Below are 16,800 nucleotides of genomic sequence, written 5' to 3'. Positions count from 1 at the left end.
AGGCAAATAAATTTAGAATTAAATGTTCAGTTCTGGGTGACCCTTTCATTTTCCTTCTACCTCTCTATCAGCAGAAACTTTTTTTTAAAAAATGTGTTGTGGGGGGCAGGTATTTATTAAAAAAAATATCATCAGCTGATAGTCTTTATTTGTTATTCATTAAAATGACACAGTTACAAACAGAACAAATAAAGCACTCTATCTCGTTAAATACATCCTCCCACACAACTAGGGAATTGATCTGACTCCCTGACTTTTTCTTCTTACACTGAGGCAGATGTTCGACTCAGTTCTCACTCCTGGATGTCTGCGAGGTTATTGCAAACATAATGGAAGTCCTCAGCTGTTGCACAAAATCTCTTCTTCCCAGGTATTAAACAATAGAGGTGGTGAAACATGCTTAAAGTATGTGAGAAAATAACCAATAGAAGACTAGCAGAAACAGAAACCAGGACTTCTGTGACACCTAACCTTGCTCCTTCATTTTAGAAACAAGGCTGCACTGGCTCTTTAATGTCACCCAAAGCAAAGAGATGATTAAATATCCTGTCAGTTAAGCTCCAGTCAAGAAAAGGCAGGTGTTTTAGCTGAGAAGGTACTAATACAAACACATTCGATACATGACAGGGCCAGTGTTACTGAATTTCAACAGCAACAATTTATTTGTGTTCGGAAATTCATACTGTTTGTTACCATCACTTACAGGACAAGAACGCAAAACTTGCAAGGAGTCTGGTTATCTCTACTTAAAATACATCGAGTTGAGAAAGCTTAGAATACCTTCCTATGACAAGGAAAAAAAAAAATGTTCACAAAGTCAAGCAGTGCAAGAAAGCAATGGTTGTTGATTTATGCTGTTTGCAGAAACAGCATGTCTACTGCAATTTGTCAAAACTTATTTTTCAGTTTACAGATTAAGCAATAGTCACTTTTGCTTTGTCACTTTTGCCAGGTTCTTGGACAACTGTTAGACTTCCTTCTCCTCAGTACAGACCAGAGTTAATAGCTTCATGGAAAATTAATCTGATCCCTACATGGGATCCCTGTAATTAGTCAGGCCAAATGATAATCCCAATGAGAAGCCACAGCTAATTAAATACATATTATCTTTTAGCCACAATATAATAATCACCAGGTGTTTATATATAAAACATATAATTCCGCACTCTTTATATACTGATTTTAGGACTTTTTAATCATAGTAAGTGATGGATAAGAAAATGTGAAGGTGCAGAGATAGTGAGAAAAATTCATTTTAGTAACATCTCAGAGGAAAACCAACATTTGTCCTTTTTTGATGCTTTGCTAGTTCTGATATACAAAGGCCTTGTAGCGTGCACAGGTATCCTTGGTTCCAAACTGATATTAACCTTAAGGCATAATCCCACATGGCACTTGGTGCACACTTTACAAGCTAAAGGCAGTTAAAACTTCGTTATAAAATCCTCTCCATTCTTGGTTCCAAATCCAAGGAGTTAATTTTAAGAAGCAGCTACTTAAAGCTGTGGTTTGTTTCAAGAAAGAGGTGAACTTCACTGTATTACTGGTGAGAGGAAAAAAAAACCTGTGTTGAAGATAAGACTCATCGCCAATCTAAATTAAGTGCAATTGGCTCTGTGGTTGAACCTTACATTCAACTTTAGAAAATACAAATCTATTTATTTGAAGCCCTGTTTTACAATTGACAAAAACTGAAAATTTCCAAACTATTACTGATGTTAGTTATTGAAGTTGTGATCATCTGACCCTGATTTAATTTTACCTAATTAGAAACACAAAATTAGGCCAGATACATAAGCACTATGCCTTCTGACTATAGTTTTCATTAAGTAGCAATATATTCCTGCCAGTAGACTGTAATCACAAGTAAGACATTTAGACAACTGCTCAATATTCTTAGTGGCTAGCTAGTATTCTCATCAGCCTGGCTATATTTCCTTGACTTAATTTTAGTTCTTAATCGCATCCCAGGGTAACACTTCATCAAAAGGGAGAGGGCAAAATAAATTTAAAAAGGATTCTTTATCAGCCTTTTGCTTCCATTGTCCCAAATTCCCCTATTAGAAATGGCTGAAACAATTATCCATGGTAATATAAAGGGCTTTCTGACAGTTCCTCTTTGGAAGCAAACCACTAAGTATCTACAATATTTACAAATCACTACACTGCAGCGCTAACAAATAAGGGATTTGTATGCCACGGGTAAAACAATTGCTTTATAACATTTTTATTATATTTCACATGGGTAAAGAAAACACCAAACATCTCACGATGAAACCAATAAGCTCTCTGTATGTGGTTTATTATTTCACACTTACAGACTTCTGTCTGAGAAGTAGCAATTAGTGCATATAAGCACATCTTTCTCTGAAAGCGAGCTCTAAAGCTCTTACCACTAACCACATACAATACCTGTTTACTTGTCTCTGCATTTTGTACTGCTGAGTGACCAGAGTCACTCAGCAACTGGTTGTTGTAACAACAGTACTGAAGAGATTTAGAGGTGCCTACTAAGGAAGCCTTAAAAACAGCCTTTGTTTCTGTCTCCCTAAGAGCACCTCCCATGATTGCTGATGCTTCCCAAACTCATCAGATCCTGGAGAAAATTAAGAGCTTATTTCCTAGACCATAGAAGCTGTGGTATCCCATCCCTGGAGGCACTCGAGGCCAGGTTGGATGGGGTCCTGGGCAGCCTGATCTGGTGGTGGGCAGCCGTGCCCACAGCAGGGGTTGGGGCTGGGTGGGCTTTGAAGTCCATTCCAACCCAAACCATTCTAGGATTCTAACAAGCATCTTTACTCAAGTATTGTGGCACTGTCTCAGAGACTCCCTTCTACTTCAGTAGGAAGGCCAGAACAGCTGCAGCAGGGTCACAGTGGTCTAAGGGCTGCTCATAGCACAGTTCTGATAAAAGTCTTCAGAGTCTGAAATCCTGGGTATTGAGTATTTTAACAGCTCTGAGGGCCCACTGTCCCCATCAAGTGTACCTTCAGGCCTCCCATTCAACAATACACACTGCTACGTGTGGCAAAAAGTACATAATTCTCACTCTCCCAACTCCTGATTTTTAACACAAAATGCAAAATAGTTTTAGAAACAGAAGCCAGAACACATTTCCCATCTTTCCCACATGCAAAGAGAAGAGTAATCAATCACGTCAATATAGAAAATGCCATCTTCGGCTATTGTCTTGTTTTTAAAGAAAGGTTCTCTAATTCCATATAACATGAAGAGTCTTTTCATTAAAGATTAATCACCTCAGATAAACTGCAAGTGTACATTTTTGATTAGGTCTTTCCAGGATCGAGATGATCAGATATGCAATTTCTGACTTCTCTTTGGATCGTGCTGGATTATCACATACAAAGACAGTTATCCTGGACTTGCATGAAAGCAGAATGTAGGTACCTCTAGACAAGACTGAGGTTGGACAAAGCAGCTTCTTACTAACATTTTCAGGCTTTGGGATTTAGACATCTCAATTCCAAGTAATTCCTACATTATGTGACCATGCTGTTTAATAACATGCATGTCTAGGCTTCTTTTGAATAGGTTTCTTTTGCATCATTGAGAACAACAATGCTTTGAAAAAAAACTACTGAACCCAATCTTCACCTTGCCTCATCAGCCTCATGTTCACAAAGAGGAAGGGCTCTGAGGCATGACTGAGACATCTAGAGAGCCCAAGCATCTCCAAGATCAGAGGAGACTGAAAGAAGACCAACTTATTGGGAGATAAAGAACTTTCTAATGCCATTTGTACAGCATTTGTTTTTTTATGCTTACTTGGTCTACTTGAAACTCAACAGTATTTTACTCTTCAGTAAATACGTATGTGCCATGCTGAAATGAAGATTTCTACATTTTTTGAGCACTCTTAGGAATTAAAAAAAATTTCATGAAGGAACAAAAAATTAACTAAGTTTCACCTGCAGCATGCTTATGTATCTCAATCTTAATGCACTGCTGCATACGTCAAGGCTCAGAAAGCAGAAGGATAAAACCTTCTTGAAGCATGTTCTGTCTCAGAACTGTCTCATGTAGCATGGAATATCTATGTCACAGGAAGCTTCAGCAATATGATTGTTTGTCTGCCAGATGTGTATATATGACACGATAAGCTGACACATATAGCTACAATGAACAACACATCACCAATTTAAAGCTGACTAAAAACAATGCATCATATTCAATCACTCATCTCTTAAGCAGCCACACCCAGCACTGTTTAAAGGACACACTTTCAACATCTATGAAGTATAGTTACAGTATAACAAGGATAACCTATAGTTCAGCTTTGTGAGATGAGACAACCCTTTTACACGTCATCACTAAAAGCTTGACAACAACGGTGGTTTTAACACAAGGCATGCATCACTCCTGACACATAAAAGATTTTACAACCTGTCTTCAAATTTTAACAGTTTCATACCTCTGAGCAACATCAGGTTCACCACAATGGCTGTAGTGCAGCTCTCTGAACTTCTCACACAGCATTTAATCATTTTCAGAAAATCTGTTAACTGGATTTGTGTGTTTTTTTTGTTTGTTTGTTTGTTTTTTAATCTCTCCCGCAGTCTACCCTTTGCCTTCTCCTACTGTGGTGGCAAGAACACACGGCACTGGCAACACTTAGGAAGCTCTACCTAGTTCTATTTAACTTCAGATGGCAACATGAGGGATTGCTGTTTCACAACAGGTATGGATAAATGTGCATTGTTTATACTACCATTGATTCCATACAAATATTACTCTGCTGCTTTATTTGCTAAGAAATCAAACTTATTTGAGTCTTGTGTAAGACTTATTCATAAGTCAAGTAAGGAACTGAGACCAACTTGTTAAATTATTCTATCATTTTTCTCCACGCCAGGAAGTAACCCCGTTTAACAGAGGGCTTTCATCTAATGACTGATGCCTGGAAGCTAGGGATGATGCACAAGCAGTGTACAAGTAGAAATAACTGAATACTAAGCACAACAGTGCCCACTCTTTCTTCTCACATACGCAACATCCACTCTCAGTTATAGCCAACTTCACCTTGACAGAAGACATTTCTATACTGCAGTCAGGCTGCGACATAAGCCTCAGATACACCTTAACTGACTTTAAACTCACCAGGGTTCATATGCAAATAACAGTGGTGATAGTAACTACAGAATAGACCAAGGAAGCTGGAAAAATACTGGAGAGTTAGGGTGTTAACCCATCAGCAGAGGATTAAACAGGATGACTGAGATAGTTGCTGCCCCCAGGTGACAGCCCCACCTCTGTAGCAAAGGCTGTCTCTTCCAGCAGTGTCAGTGGCATGGAAATATACTGATGGAAAAACCCAGTTTATAGTCCAACATGTTACAGTTGACAAGTTACAAAGATTCACCTGCCATACAGCCATCAATGGTGGCAAAAAATATGTGATAAGGACAAAAAAAAAAACAAACAATAGCACCTGAGTTACCATTCCACTTAAGCCATCATTAAACATGCTTCAAGATCTTGTGATCACAACGCCACTCCTACCACTAGCAGTGGTACTCAAACTTCAGCCATCTCTGCAACTAGAATTCTCTCATGCTCCAGCGTGACTGGAATTGCTTGCATCAAGCATGTCCATACATCAGTTTACTAGGGCAATATACAGCAATAGCCAGTTGAGGGAGAATTCTGAGTCCGCAGACACCATCACAGAAAGTGAAATACGGTCATCACAGGAACACGTGATGTGTGTCCCTAAGCAGATTGACAGCACATGATCAGCTCAATTCTCTTTTTTTTTTTTTTTTTGTTAACAGTCTGGTATCTAATCTACAGTAAAAATGTCAGTTCCAAAAGGATATAGTACTTGCTAGTGTGATTTTTTCAAGCCCAGGGCCAACCCAACTGAATTATGCCATGAACCACAGGAACAATATAGACCCATATGCCCAAGAAAACACAGAAAAATGTGTAACCAAATCTGAAATGCTGCTTTTGGACAAAGTGTCAGCTTACACAAATATCAGTCAAGACTTGATACCAAATACTTACTGTTCTTCAGCATAGATAAATGCTGCTGCCTGCTAGCCACACATCACCTGATTGAGGCAACAGTAACGTATTCAGACTTAGGTTCTAATTCTGCCACAGTGATCAGAATTTCTTACCACTGGAAACATTCTGCCATTGCTGGGTTGAGCTGGATAAACTTTTGACTTGTATCAGAGTAGTAGTTGTGTCCTGCAAAGCAATCTTGGATAAAGAGAATGAACTACCCATGCCTGTCAAACTGAGTTCCCTTGTCAATTCTAATAAAGAGCTCAGATGTGTCACACAAGTCACTGTAGGTCACTGTGGTCTGTGAGAGAGAAGGACAAAATAATCTTGGAAGATCCAACTACAGGTCCCAAAACTGACACTATCATTCAGATAGGCCCCTACAGACCACAATAACTTGTGAACAAAGCTGATCTGAAGAGCATGGACTCATCCCCAGATTCAGCATGTAACTCTTGCGTGACTTTTGAGCAGGTCACCTAAATTTCCAGACCTAAATTTCCACCTAAATTTCAGTTTCTCACTGCCGTGGGAAGATGTTTCAGTAAAACTCGTTATGCTATTTTGCAATCAGTTGTCCTCTTTAACGAACCTCTAGCAAGTTAACAAGGCTAATGTACTGAATTCCTAAAGTTGTGACCCCTCAAAATATAAATTATGCTTCTATTCTAATGAACACTTTACTACTGCATATTTAAGACTGGTGGGGTGCCTGCGGTACAAGTAAAGACAAGTCATTTGAAACTTAATCAAGAGTCCTGCAAATACTGGAATGTCAACAACATGTATCAGGCACATCAGGTTCCAGACACTGCTTCTAGAAGGGAAGAAGTGTTTTGAGGTTACTACATCCAAAAGCTACAGGCAAGAAAAATGAGCAGATGAGGGAAAGGGAGTATTAGCAGGCCACCTGGTAATTCATTACTACTAAAGTTTCATTGTACACCAAAGGTGGAAAACAAGATGAAAGGAGAACAACATAGGACATTCTTCACTCTGCCCATGGAAAGAAAAGAAAAAGAAACAAGGTCTCCTACTTATCTTGTTGTCATGAATGACCAAGGCACTCGGACATTACCAAAACTGTCTAATAATAAACAACAGATCTGATAAGGAGGCTGTGGAGTCCCCATTATGTAAGTCACTTAATAATAGGTTAACCAGATATGCAGCATAAGCAGCAGTGACCCCAATAAGAGGAAAGGAAAAAACAAACTAGATGATTTCTAGAAGACTCTCTCAGTCCTATTCTAGGAAATGAGAAGAAGCACATGAAAGTGGGCTGTTAATGCAAGTGGATAGACAATTCATTTAGCAAAGTTCACCAAAGGGAGTCTTCCCAGGAAACCACAAACCTACCTAAAATGTATCTTAGACCCATATACCTACAGTTCCAAACAATCAATCCATTTCCCAAAGATCCACAAAGCTCTTGGTTCAGCAGAGCTGGTAAACCTTCTCAGTAAGTGACACAGAAAGCAAAAGATCTAGTAAGTGGGCCTGGAGCTAAGCACCAAAAAAGGCAATTGAAGAGAACAGAGATTTGAAATTACAGCCAGAGGCAGCAACTCATCACACTATGCAAAAACAGCAGCAGTATTTCATTCTGTGATGGGTTGTGAAGCATCAGCCTGGGCAGAATATCACTCAAATATGCCTCACATACCCATCATCAATTCAACACTGCAAAGCCTGCTGAATACAATATTCAGTTATGCTCACTTTTCATAATCTTAGATTCATCTTTCCTATTTAGCACGGTTCCTTCTTTCTTCATTCATATCATGGGGTCTTCTGATTTTTAATATTGGCAACCAAAATTCGATCCCAGCGCATTTTTCTCCTACGCTAAGAAACAGCACCAAATTTGGGAAATGATCTTCGGCAGTGGTAATTATCAATTCACACAAATGGCATCTGATTCCTTCATATTTTACATACAATTAAAAAATAAACCTACTTTTATTATTTTCCACTTAGAAGAAATAGTATACTTATCTACACATAACCCCATAGCAGCATTTTTAGGCTACTGGGGGTGTGGATATATCTTCAAGTATAAAATACACAAACTGAAGACAGAAAACCTCTCCAAGATGGCCTATAAAGACAAAGGAAACCTATCCAAGTACCATGATAGATGCTGACAGTGACCAATTTCAGAGATTTGAAAAAAAAATATTACTCATTTACACTGTTAATGTATCCTATTCACCTGACTACTGAAAAACACAATAGGAGCAGTACACTGACTTAATGACAAATGCTGGTTTCATAATCAGGGTGGAGCATGAAAGCCACTATAAAGGTAGTTCCAATCTGAGACTCTCACTTGTGCTGGATACATTTGAAGGCTCTGTATTTTGAGTGAGGTAAGCATGAACTAAATATATTGAGTGTTTTTATTATCTTCATTTAATTTTTTAATTCCTACAAGAATTGTGAGTTTACAGAAAAGGTCTTTTCATCTAGGTTAAGTATTGATGATATGCTCTGTGAACCAATGAACAGTGTCAGCTGTATTTCAAAAAACATTCTGTGCATGAGATGATTATTGCCTGCTTTGTTTCCAGTTATTCTTCAAGACAACACCTAAGAAACATGGAACATTTACTCAATGACAACCTTCTGAAATACTTTACTCAATATGCTTTAATGGAGGGTAGCACTAGTGCACTGTCCATTGGTGGGCTGAAAAATCTGCTCCAGAATCAATTTTCACAGTACTTGAAGGTAAGTCTCAATTGTTTATTCACTGTACTTCCTATAAAACAGACAGGAAAAAGGGAACACAGGCAGTGATACTGCAAGGCAGATTCTGTGCTCAAATGGTTTTCCAGCTCCATAAATAATTCTTACTAAGGATTAGTTTATGAAACTTTACTTGCATTAATGAACATTAGGGAGATAACATAACTAAGTGGGGAGTTTGTAATATGTCCTACAAAATTAAATGCAAAAATCTAATAAATTCTTTATGGAATTCAAATTTCACCTCGAATACTGCATCTGAGTTTTATAAAATAATTTTATTTCAATCAGAACAATGCATTTTCAATCTAAAAAAATATATAGAACACCTATAAATCAACTAAATCAGTACAGCAAGTTTAAAAGTAAGAGGCATGGGCCAGTTTCTATACAATCTAATTCTCCACCATTCAAAATAAGAAGATTTGTCATTTCTGAAAGATTCTAAGAAAAAAAAAAAAGAAGATATCACCAAACTAGAAAGAAATATTTACTTCCTGAGGCTGAGGGAAAAAAAAAAATCCAACCTAATATCTTTCCTAAACTAGAGTAGAATTCAATTTAGGTTCTTTTGCTAGGCAAATCCTTAAATACTGGTTTTTGGATTGCAAGACAAGACACAGGCACATTTTGCTAGAGATCTGAAAGAAATTGTACCTCAATGGAAAGTTCAGTATTTTTAGAACTACAGGAATAGAGTTTAGTTATAAGGCAAAGAAAAAAAAAAAGTCACCTAATAAAACACAAGTAGTCTCCCCTTGTAAAGCCACCTGTCAGAAATTAATTACTAAAACTTATAGGAAATGTGACAGTAAATTCAGAAAGATAATGCTTTTTATATTAGCTGTAGGCAGTTTAGGTGGCAGGACCCATTTCCAGAGATTTATGGAAATAGAAGCGCTCAGAAAAAAAAATACAGATGTTTTGCATCTGGGTATCAGACATTTTCAACTACCCACTCTGTATGCAGAAATATATGGCACCATTATAAATCAACAAAATAGCAGGACATGACAGTACAAAACAGACAAAAAGTACAAAGAGAGCATTTTAAAGACTTAATTTATATTCAGAACTATTTAATACAAACTAGGCTGATCTGCGACGTTAGCAGAATACTTACTGCATTAAGATGCCACATGAAGAAGCTTATAGCATAAACCAGATTTATTCTATTAACAAGAATTTTCTAACACAGTATTCCTAGTAAAGAGAAGAAAAGGGGAAGGAAAGGGACCCTCAGGCCCAAATTCACAGCCTACTGAAACATGTTTTCAATAGTGTTATGTTGGTCCTGGATCTAATAAAGCAGTAGGTGGTATACATATTGAGGACTACAGGCACAATGAAGCTGCTGCACTTGCTGCATTACCTATGTTTCATAATGTAATCCAAACAAAACTTAGAAGACTGAAGTAACCTGAGTAATACTTGTAGTTGGGTGATGACAGATGCACTGGCTTTTTCACGTGTTGTATGTGAATGTCTTTGTAGTACAAAACACATCCGAGTATTCAGGTTATGTTCACATATTGAAGCTTCAAATGAAAAGCAAACAACAGCTCACAGTTTTCAAATAGTTATTGTAGCTTTGTTAACATTCTTGAGAAGCATTAGCAAGCACTGTAGTTCTAGTTTAACCAGTAAAACTGGTTAACACATCACCAGTAACATCTTCAAGCAACACTCTTACTGACTGCATCAATTCTTGGTAATAATCCTCACTAAAAAACAGTTGTGGCAATTCATTCCTTTTTCTCCTTCTCTCTCCCTCCAACAAAAACAGGATTCATTCTCACTTGACAACGTAATTAAGTTATTGGACAAAAATAATGATGGAAGCATCAGCTTTGATGAGTTTGTGATGCTAATAAAAAAGATTACAGGACAATAAAGCATCTGCCAGAATGAGCATCGTTCCTTTGAGGGAGAAGAACATGGCATTCATGGACACTATGTGCACCTAAATCCACAGATTTCCTTGTTGTAATTTCAAAAAATACACAATAAAGATTTGTATGACATAACAGATTAAGCTTTGTATTGCATTCCCTGGCTAGGCACAATTTCCAACAAAAGTGCCTCAAAATTAGTTCAGAACTACTTGTCTTTATTTTAAGCTACTAAAATGCTATTTGAGAAAATGTCATCACATAAGATGACATTTTTAAATGCTAAGAAGTTCAATTTAAAAAAAAACAAGGCATTTATTTTAAACAACAATATAAAATTACTATGATAAGCATGATGACTACAATATTCCACCTCAGTTTCAGGCAGTAGATAAATAAGTACGTATTTCCTGTGTTAAAAGTTTTATAAATAAGAACACACACACCTATATAAGAGCTGAGTGCTTGCTGCTGCAAATTAAAATATCCATTACAACTTTTTTTTGGTGTGGTTTTAACTTCATTTCACAGTTCCCTTGTCACACTTGCATTTGTCTGAGTAATTCATGGAGACTATCATTTACTTCAACAAAGGAAATTAATGAAGAAGGAAAAGGAAGAAGTACTTCAATACAAAATAATTTAGAGGATGAGGCTCTAGTCATTCTATAGAACTCTCAATTTTGGACTGAATTTTACTATCAACACCCTCCATTATGCTGATAGAGCAATTAGGTCCAGATCTCAAGAGTTACTTAAGGACTTAGGAAGCAACTTAGTGGTAAAGCAAATCAAGTGCATTAGAGACCACATACAACTGATCGTGATCCCTATGCTTGGATTTCTTCCCTAACAGAGTGGAATCCAGTGCTGCACCACAGTTGCATGCATAGCAACCTCAAAAATTACAATATTTAAACACGATAGGAATGTTCTACTGGGCTCTCGGGCCATGCTTTTACACAAACTCATCAGCTGTTAAACTGTGTCACAAGTTCTGGAAGGAAAAAAAGAAATCATAGTACTTGGTACTTCTTTTCTGGTTTATTAAAAAATCATTGTTCTAATTTACCGATATACTTTGATTTCAAAACAAAATGTGCCATATTCTCATTTGCGTGCTAAGCAACATTAGCTACTTCACACAATATCATAGAATTTTAAGATGTTTCTTTACATAACACATGGGACACACATTCCTTTTCATGTGTTAGGAAACATTTGGTATTTCAGAATTCAATCGGGTTATGGGCATCCTGTATAAGAAAAGTGGGCATCAATTCACAAATGTGTTATAAGAGTGTCACCTACTGGCGATGTCTACTTCTACCAATTTCTTGCAAAACACAGATGCAATGCAATACTTGAGGTTTCATAATGCTACAAGAGATGAACCACAGTTCTTTATGACATGTCACAACAAGACTTAGCTTAAAACAAATACATAAGAATCCTTGCTGGAACAATTTCACTGTGCTGCTGTTCTGTTTGCTTGCTTGCTAGAATGGTTCTAGGCAGCTGAAATAAAGTTTCAGCTCTTCATTATGCTCTTCACCAAAAAAAAGCGAACCTAAGCTAAACAGTAGAGGAAATGAACACAAAAGACAAGGGGGGTGGGCAAAAAAGATCTGTCTTTCCACCCACTGAATCAACCTCATTAGCAGTTCAGACTGTACAGATTCTTCTTAAAGATTTTAAAACTGTCATTTGCAACAGAAAACTCATACTAAGCACTACTCTCAATGCATTATTTTTTTCTGAACAGTTATCTTCCCAGCAGAGAGCTGTAATTTACCTACTGTTATTATCCAAAGGGTTGGAAAACAGAGCAGAAAGCTTAAGAATATATAATGGGAACATAACCTGAAAATAACGAGTCAAGATGATGATAAGGAACATCAGGGACTGATCAGTGATCATATATCTGTCTCATTTGCCTCAGGGAAATCAAACATACTTAAACCTAAAAAAAAAAAACCCAACCTTAATATGTTATTCAATGCAAAAGGCATGGTTGAGTGGAAACAGGTGAAAACTGCTCTAAAAATCTTTTTTTTTTTTTTTACTTCAGACTACACATCTTTAGCTTAAGACTAAATGAAAATACTGAACAAATAACTTCAAATCTCTCAAACAATTTATAACCCACAGTCTATTAATGTTTTCAAATTCTAGGTGGCACTAAGTTTTCACTACATCTAATACTATTTTTTTTTTCCTACTGGATTTTAAAAGAAAATTTGGGGTACATTTCACATTATTAAGCCATTAGTTTCCTCTTTTTGTTTTATATGCAGAGATTATCATTTTTTGTTCACCATTTGAAGTCTGAAATAATACATCTAGCCATTTACATGCCAAGACTATTAATAAGAATACCTCCCAAAACAGACAATACAGGGTTTTCCTCCTGTATCAGGTTTCACTTGGGTGATTTTGCAAAACCTAGGTCAAGTAATACTGTCATAATGAGTCAATAGAGCAAGAAGCAGATGAGCAGCTGAAATGAAGCAGATATTCAGCATTTCATGCAACACTGCGTTTGCATGTTCAGTTCTGTGTTCATTATTTGTCAAAGAAGAACAAGTCACAATTGCCTCATCACACCGAAACTTCTTACAACGCTGTTTTTCTTCCTAACACAATGTTCTTCTATAGTACAACTTCTGCCACTGTTACTGAGAGACATTAACAATAATAATCTCTCACAATTTCAGTCACTTGGAGTTAAGCTTCCAGAAGAAATACAAGTTATTCAACAATCTTAATTTTTATTTTTAATTGAAAAAGAAAAGTTCGTTTCCACAAAGGTAAAGAAAAGGGCGAAAGAACAACTTGTAGGGACTAAAAAGGCCAATAATAAAGCAAAGCATCCCTTTATTTTTTTGTATACGTGTTTTAGAAGAAACTATTTTGGTACGTACTGTTCTGAATACTTGAATGCTTAGCAAATTAAGAAGGAATTCAAGAAGATGTATATTTTATGGTTGCCCTAAAATTCTCCTGATAAACATTGTAGAACCTGTTTCCTTTTAAAAACAGAAGAAAACAGAACTGATGCCTCACCAGTGTTTTTCCTCTCTCCCTTCAGCTTCCAAAGGAGCAGGAATAAAAGTATATATATGCTGCTGTGATTCTAAGTCAGGACTCAGCTGAATCAAGCAGTGGCATCACAAGATATTATCAGTGCTGACACTGTTTCCAATTAATTTTCATGGATAATGAAACATCTGCATCAGTCTAGTAGTTCACAAGCTTCACTGATCTGCTGCTTCTCCAGTCTTTTTTATTGATTTGTCATTACACAGAACACCTAAAGTTTTTAGCACAAGCTAAATAATCTGTTTTAGCAAAGTCTTAGCATTAACAGATATTGACAGTATGAATTTATTTCTTGGAACAATTTACAGCCATTTCTCACCCAGAACTGAGATGTCAAAGATCAGATTAAGGTGCTGACCAGTATTAATCAGTTTCACAACCTTAGTGCAGCTTAGAACAAAAGAATCTGTTATACATACTGAAAGCATACTGCTTCCATTGTAAATACTGTATTAACCTTCTATGACACATACATTTGCTCTATTACTTTCTGAATTCATTGCCAACACAACTTTCTTTATAAAATATATACCTTGCTTGACTTTGATTGCTAACTGCAAATCACTCAGTTAATTATTTGTGGAATAAAAACTTTGTCTGATATATATTATACTAATACACACTACCATTTCAGTAATGACAGAAACAGCCAATATTACTGCAGACAAGCTTCTATATTCCAGACTTCAGTTAACTGTTGACCTCTGCATATGAACTAGCAAACAATCCTCAGAATAATGGAGGCAAACAGGCAGTTCCACTTCTTCCTCAAGCAGGCTTCACAACCTGACCGTACTCCAAAAGGTATCTAAGCTGACCAGATGAAACGCAGTCATACGAAGCTATATAAGATGTATTCCATATTACTTGCCTTTAGGTCTCTGAAAATTATGAGTCTACTTTGCACCAGGCAGAAGGATCTCGCATCACCTACACACCTAATTTAAACCACCAGCTCTGTCTCAGTCTTAGGCAGCACTAACCTCCCCAAAAACTGATTGTTGTTACAATGCAAGAGCAGAAACTTTCTGCACATAGAAAAAAATCACGTTAATAATGTAAAGAATCATGAACTAAATTGCCAGTGTTAAAATCCAAATGAGATTCAAAATCTTTTTCAAGCAGCTGATGGTGATTCAAACCCACAGAAAGCAAGGTATATCAGTTGTTCAAAGGATTAAAAAAAAAATAGGCATTAATAGCATTATAACCTTTGCCAACTGAGCTTGAATTACTAGAAAAAAAAAGATAACTTTGGAAAAACCGCAAACATCACTTTTGGCAGTTAAAAATCATAAGGTGCCAAAAGAAGAAACCGTGCCCCATTCTATCCAACAACAGTAAAATATCCCGCATTCATAGAGCTGTCGCTAAAAAACCCTAAAAGCAAAGTCATCACAGGATCAGCCTCCTGTATTATCACTCTTGCTTCCCAAAACAATTATAGTAAGCTTTCAACAACTTCCACATTTTACAACACATTGCTATTTATGAAATTGATCCCTTCAGTAAAAAGTATGTCTTCTCATACATTAGGAAGGGGGAAAAATCTCACAATTAATGTAATTGTAGCAGTCTCAAGTTAACCTTCAAAAGTTCAGATTGGATTATCTCTTCTATGTATGTAAATAACACTGACAAACAGGTAAAATACTTTTAAGAACTCCTATCTGCATGCTGCAGATGAAGCAGATGTGAAAAAGTATTTTACTTTAGAATTCCAATAAAACTCTTTTGAAGGAAGTTTATAAGCTACTGTTTCTGTATCACAAGCAATGCATTTAATTCATCACTAAAGGATCTTGCACAGAGGCCCTACTTGATTTTGCACATGTACATATGTATCCTATTTCACTTTTACAAACCCATCCCTACTGATCCATTTTAAGTTTTACTGTTATGGATAATGTGATACTACATTCTCCCAAACTAGAACACACACCCAGAGGAACTCCATCCCAAAATACTACCATTGGCATCCCATACTGAGAACCCTGGCTTACCTACAGCACAGAAGTTTTTCTGAAAAGGAGAACCGTGAGATGAATGTGCATTGGGTGGGTGGGGTCAGCAGGAAAGAGTGCCTACTTTCCAGTATTCAAATAAAGGAAGAAAAACTTTCCAACAGCTTTGTATATAATCTCTTCTTGTATAAGTTTATATTTTAATGGCTTTGTTCTACACTTTCCAGCTTCTCTTTACATTTTATTCTCCAGTAAAAACTAGTGCTATTGTCTACTACCAGCATTTGCCAACAGCTAAGGAAACTATTAAAAACTTAATAATAAAATACTGTTGTGGCAAATTACAGAAGTGAGCAGGTGAAGGCAAGGAACTATTCAAAAATAAAATGACTATATAAGTAAAACTTAATAAAGACAACGGACATCGCTTCATGTATAAACATAGATCAACTGTAACTTCCACAGGGTTTGCTTATTTTTTTTTAAACACAAAACACACACAGGAGAAATATCAGTACTTACAACAGGGTTTTTTGTGTCTGGGTCAAATTCTGTAGAATTTGCATCTGAAAAAAAAATTCAAAAACAGTACATCACCATTGTTCTACAAGCACTACAGACTCATAAGAACAGTTCTGTGACATTTTTCTACTTGTCTGCATCTCTACTTCAATCTTGCCTGTTGAAAGACATACTGTACCACTTTGGAAGCACTCTCCTGTGACCTCAGTCACACAGACTGCATTTCCCAATTGCCAAACTTTCTTCATCTCCATTTTTAGTGGTAGTAGTTCACCGGTGAGCTAAACCTCTTCAAATTACTGCTGCAATGGCTATTATTTAGCAACACCAACAAAGTATGCAAAAGCAAGCGAGGCCTAATTTCACGTTTTAACTCTTCACCACACCTGTACGCTCCAGCAAGTGGTCACAAAGGTGAACAATAAGGAGTATTGCAGAAAATGTGCTTAAGTCAGGAAGCAAGTTACAGAACAATCTGCATAACAGGAGTTCCCGCTCCTTTGTACAGGGTGCTTAGCTCTTGCAACATAACCATT

General features: G+C 36.8%; 1 protein-coding gene across 3 annotated transcripts in view; it reads right to left on the bottom strand.

Moving 5' to 3' along the window:
• Nucleotides 1–16,800, bottom strand: part of CTPS2 (CTP synthase 2) — a 59,601-nt gene that overhangs the window by 22,708 nt on the left and 20,093 nt on the right. For all 3 annotated transcript variants that reach the window (XM_019621693.1, XM_019621691.2, XM_010725429.3), the window contains exon 13: nt 16,265–16,308. In XM_019621693.1, coding sequence (XP_019477238.1) covers nt 16,265–16,308 — 44 coding nt within the window. The remainder of the gene's footprint in view (nt 1–16,264; nt 16,309–16,800) is intronic.

The sequence above is a fragment of the Meleagris gallopavo genome, chromosome 1, assembly GCF_000146605.3.
Source record: "Meleagris gallopavo isolate NT-WF06-2002-E0010 breed Aviagen turkey brand Nicholas breeding stock chromosome 1, Turkey_5.1, whole genome shotgun sequence".
NCBI classification, from domain to species: domain Eukaryota; kingdom Metazoa; phylum Chordata; class Aves; order Galliformes; family Phasianidae; genus Meleagris; species Meleagris gallopavo.
This window is presented reverse-complemented; position numbering and strand designations above follow the sequence as displayed.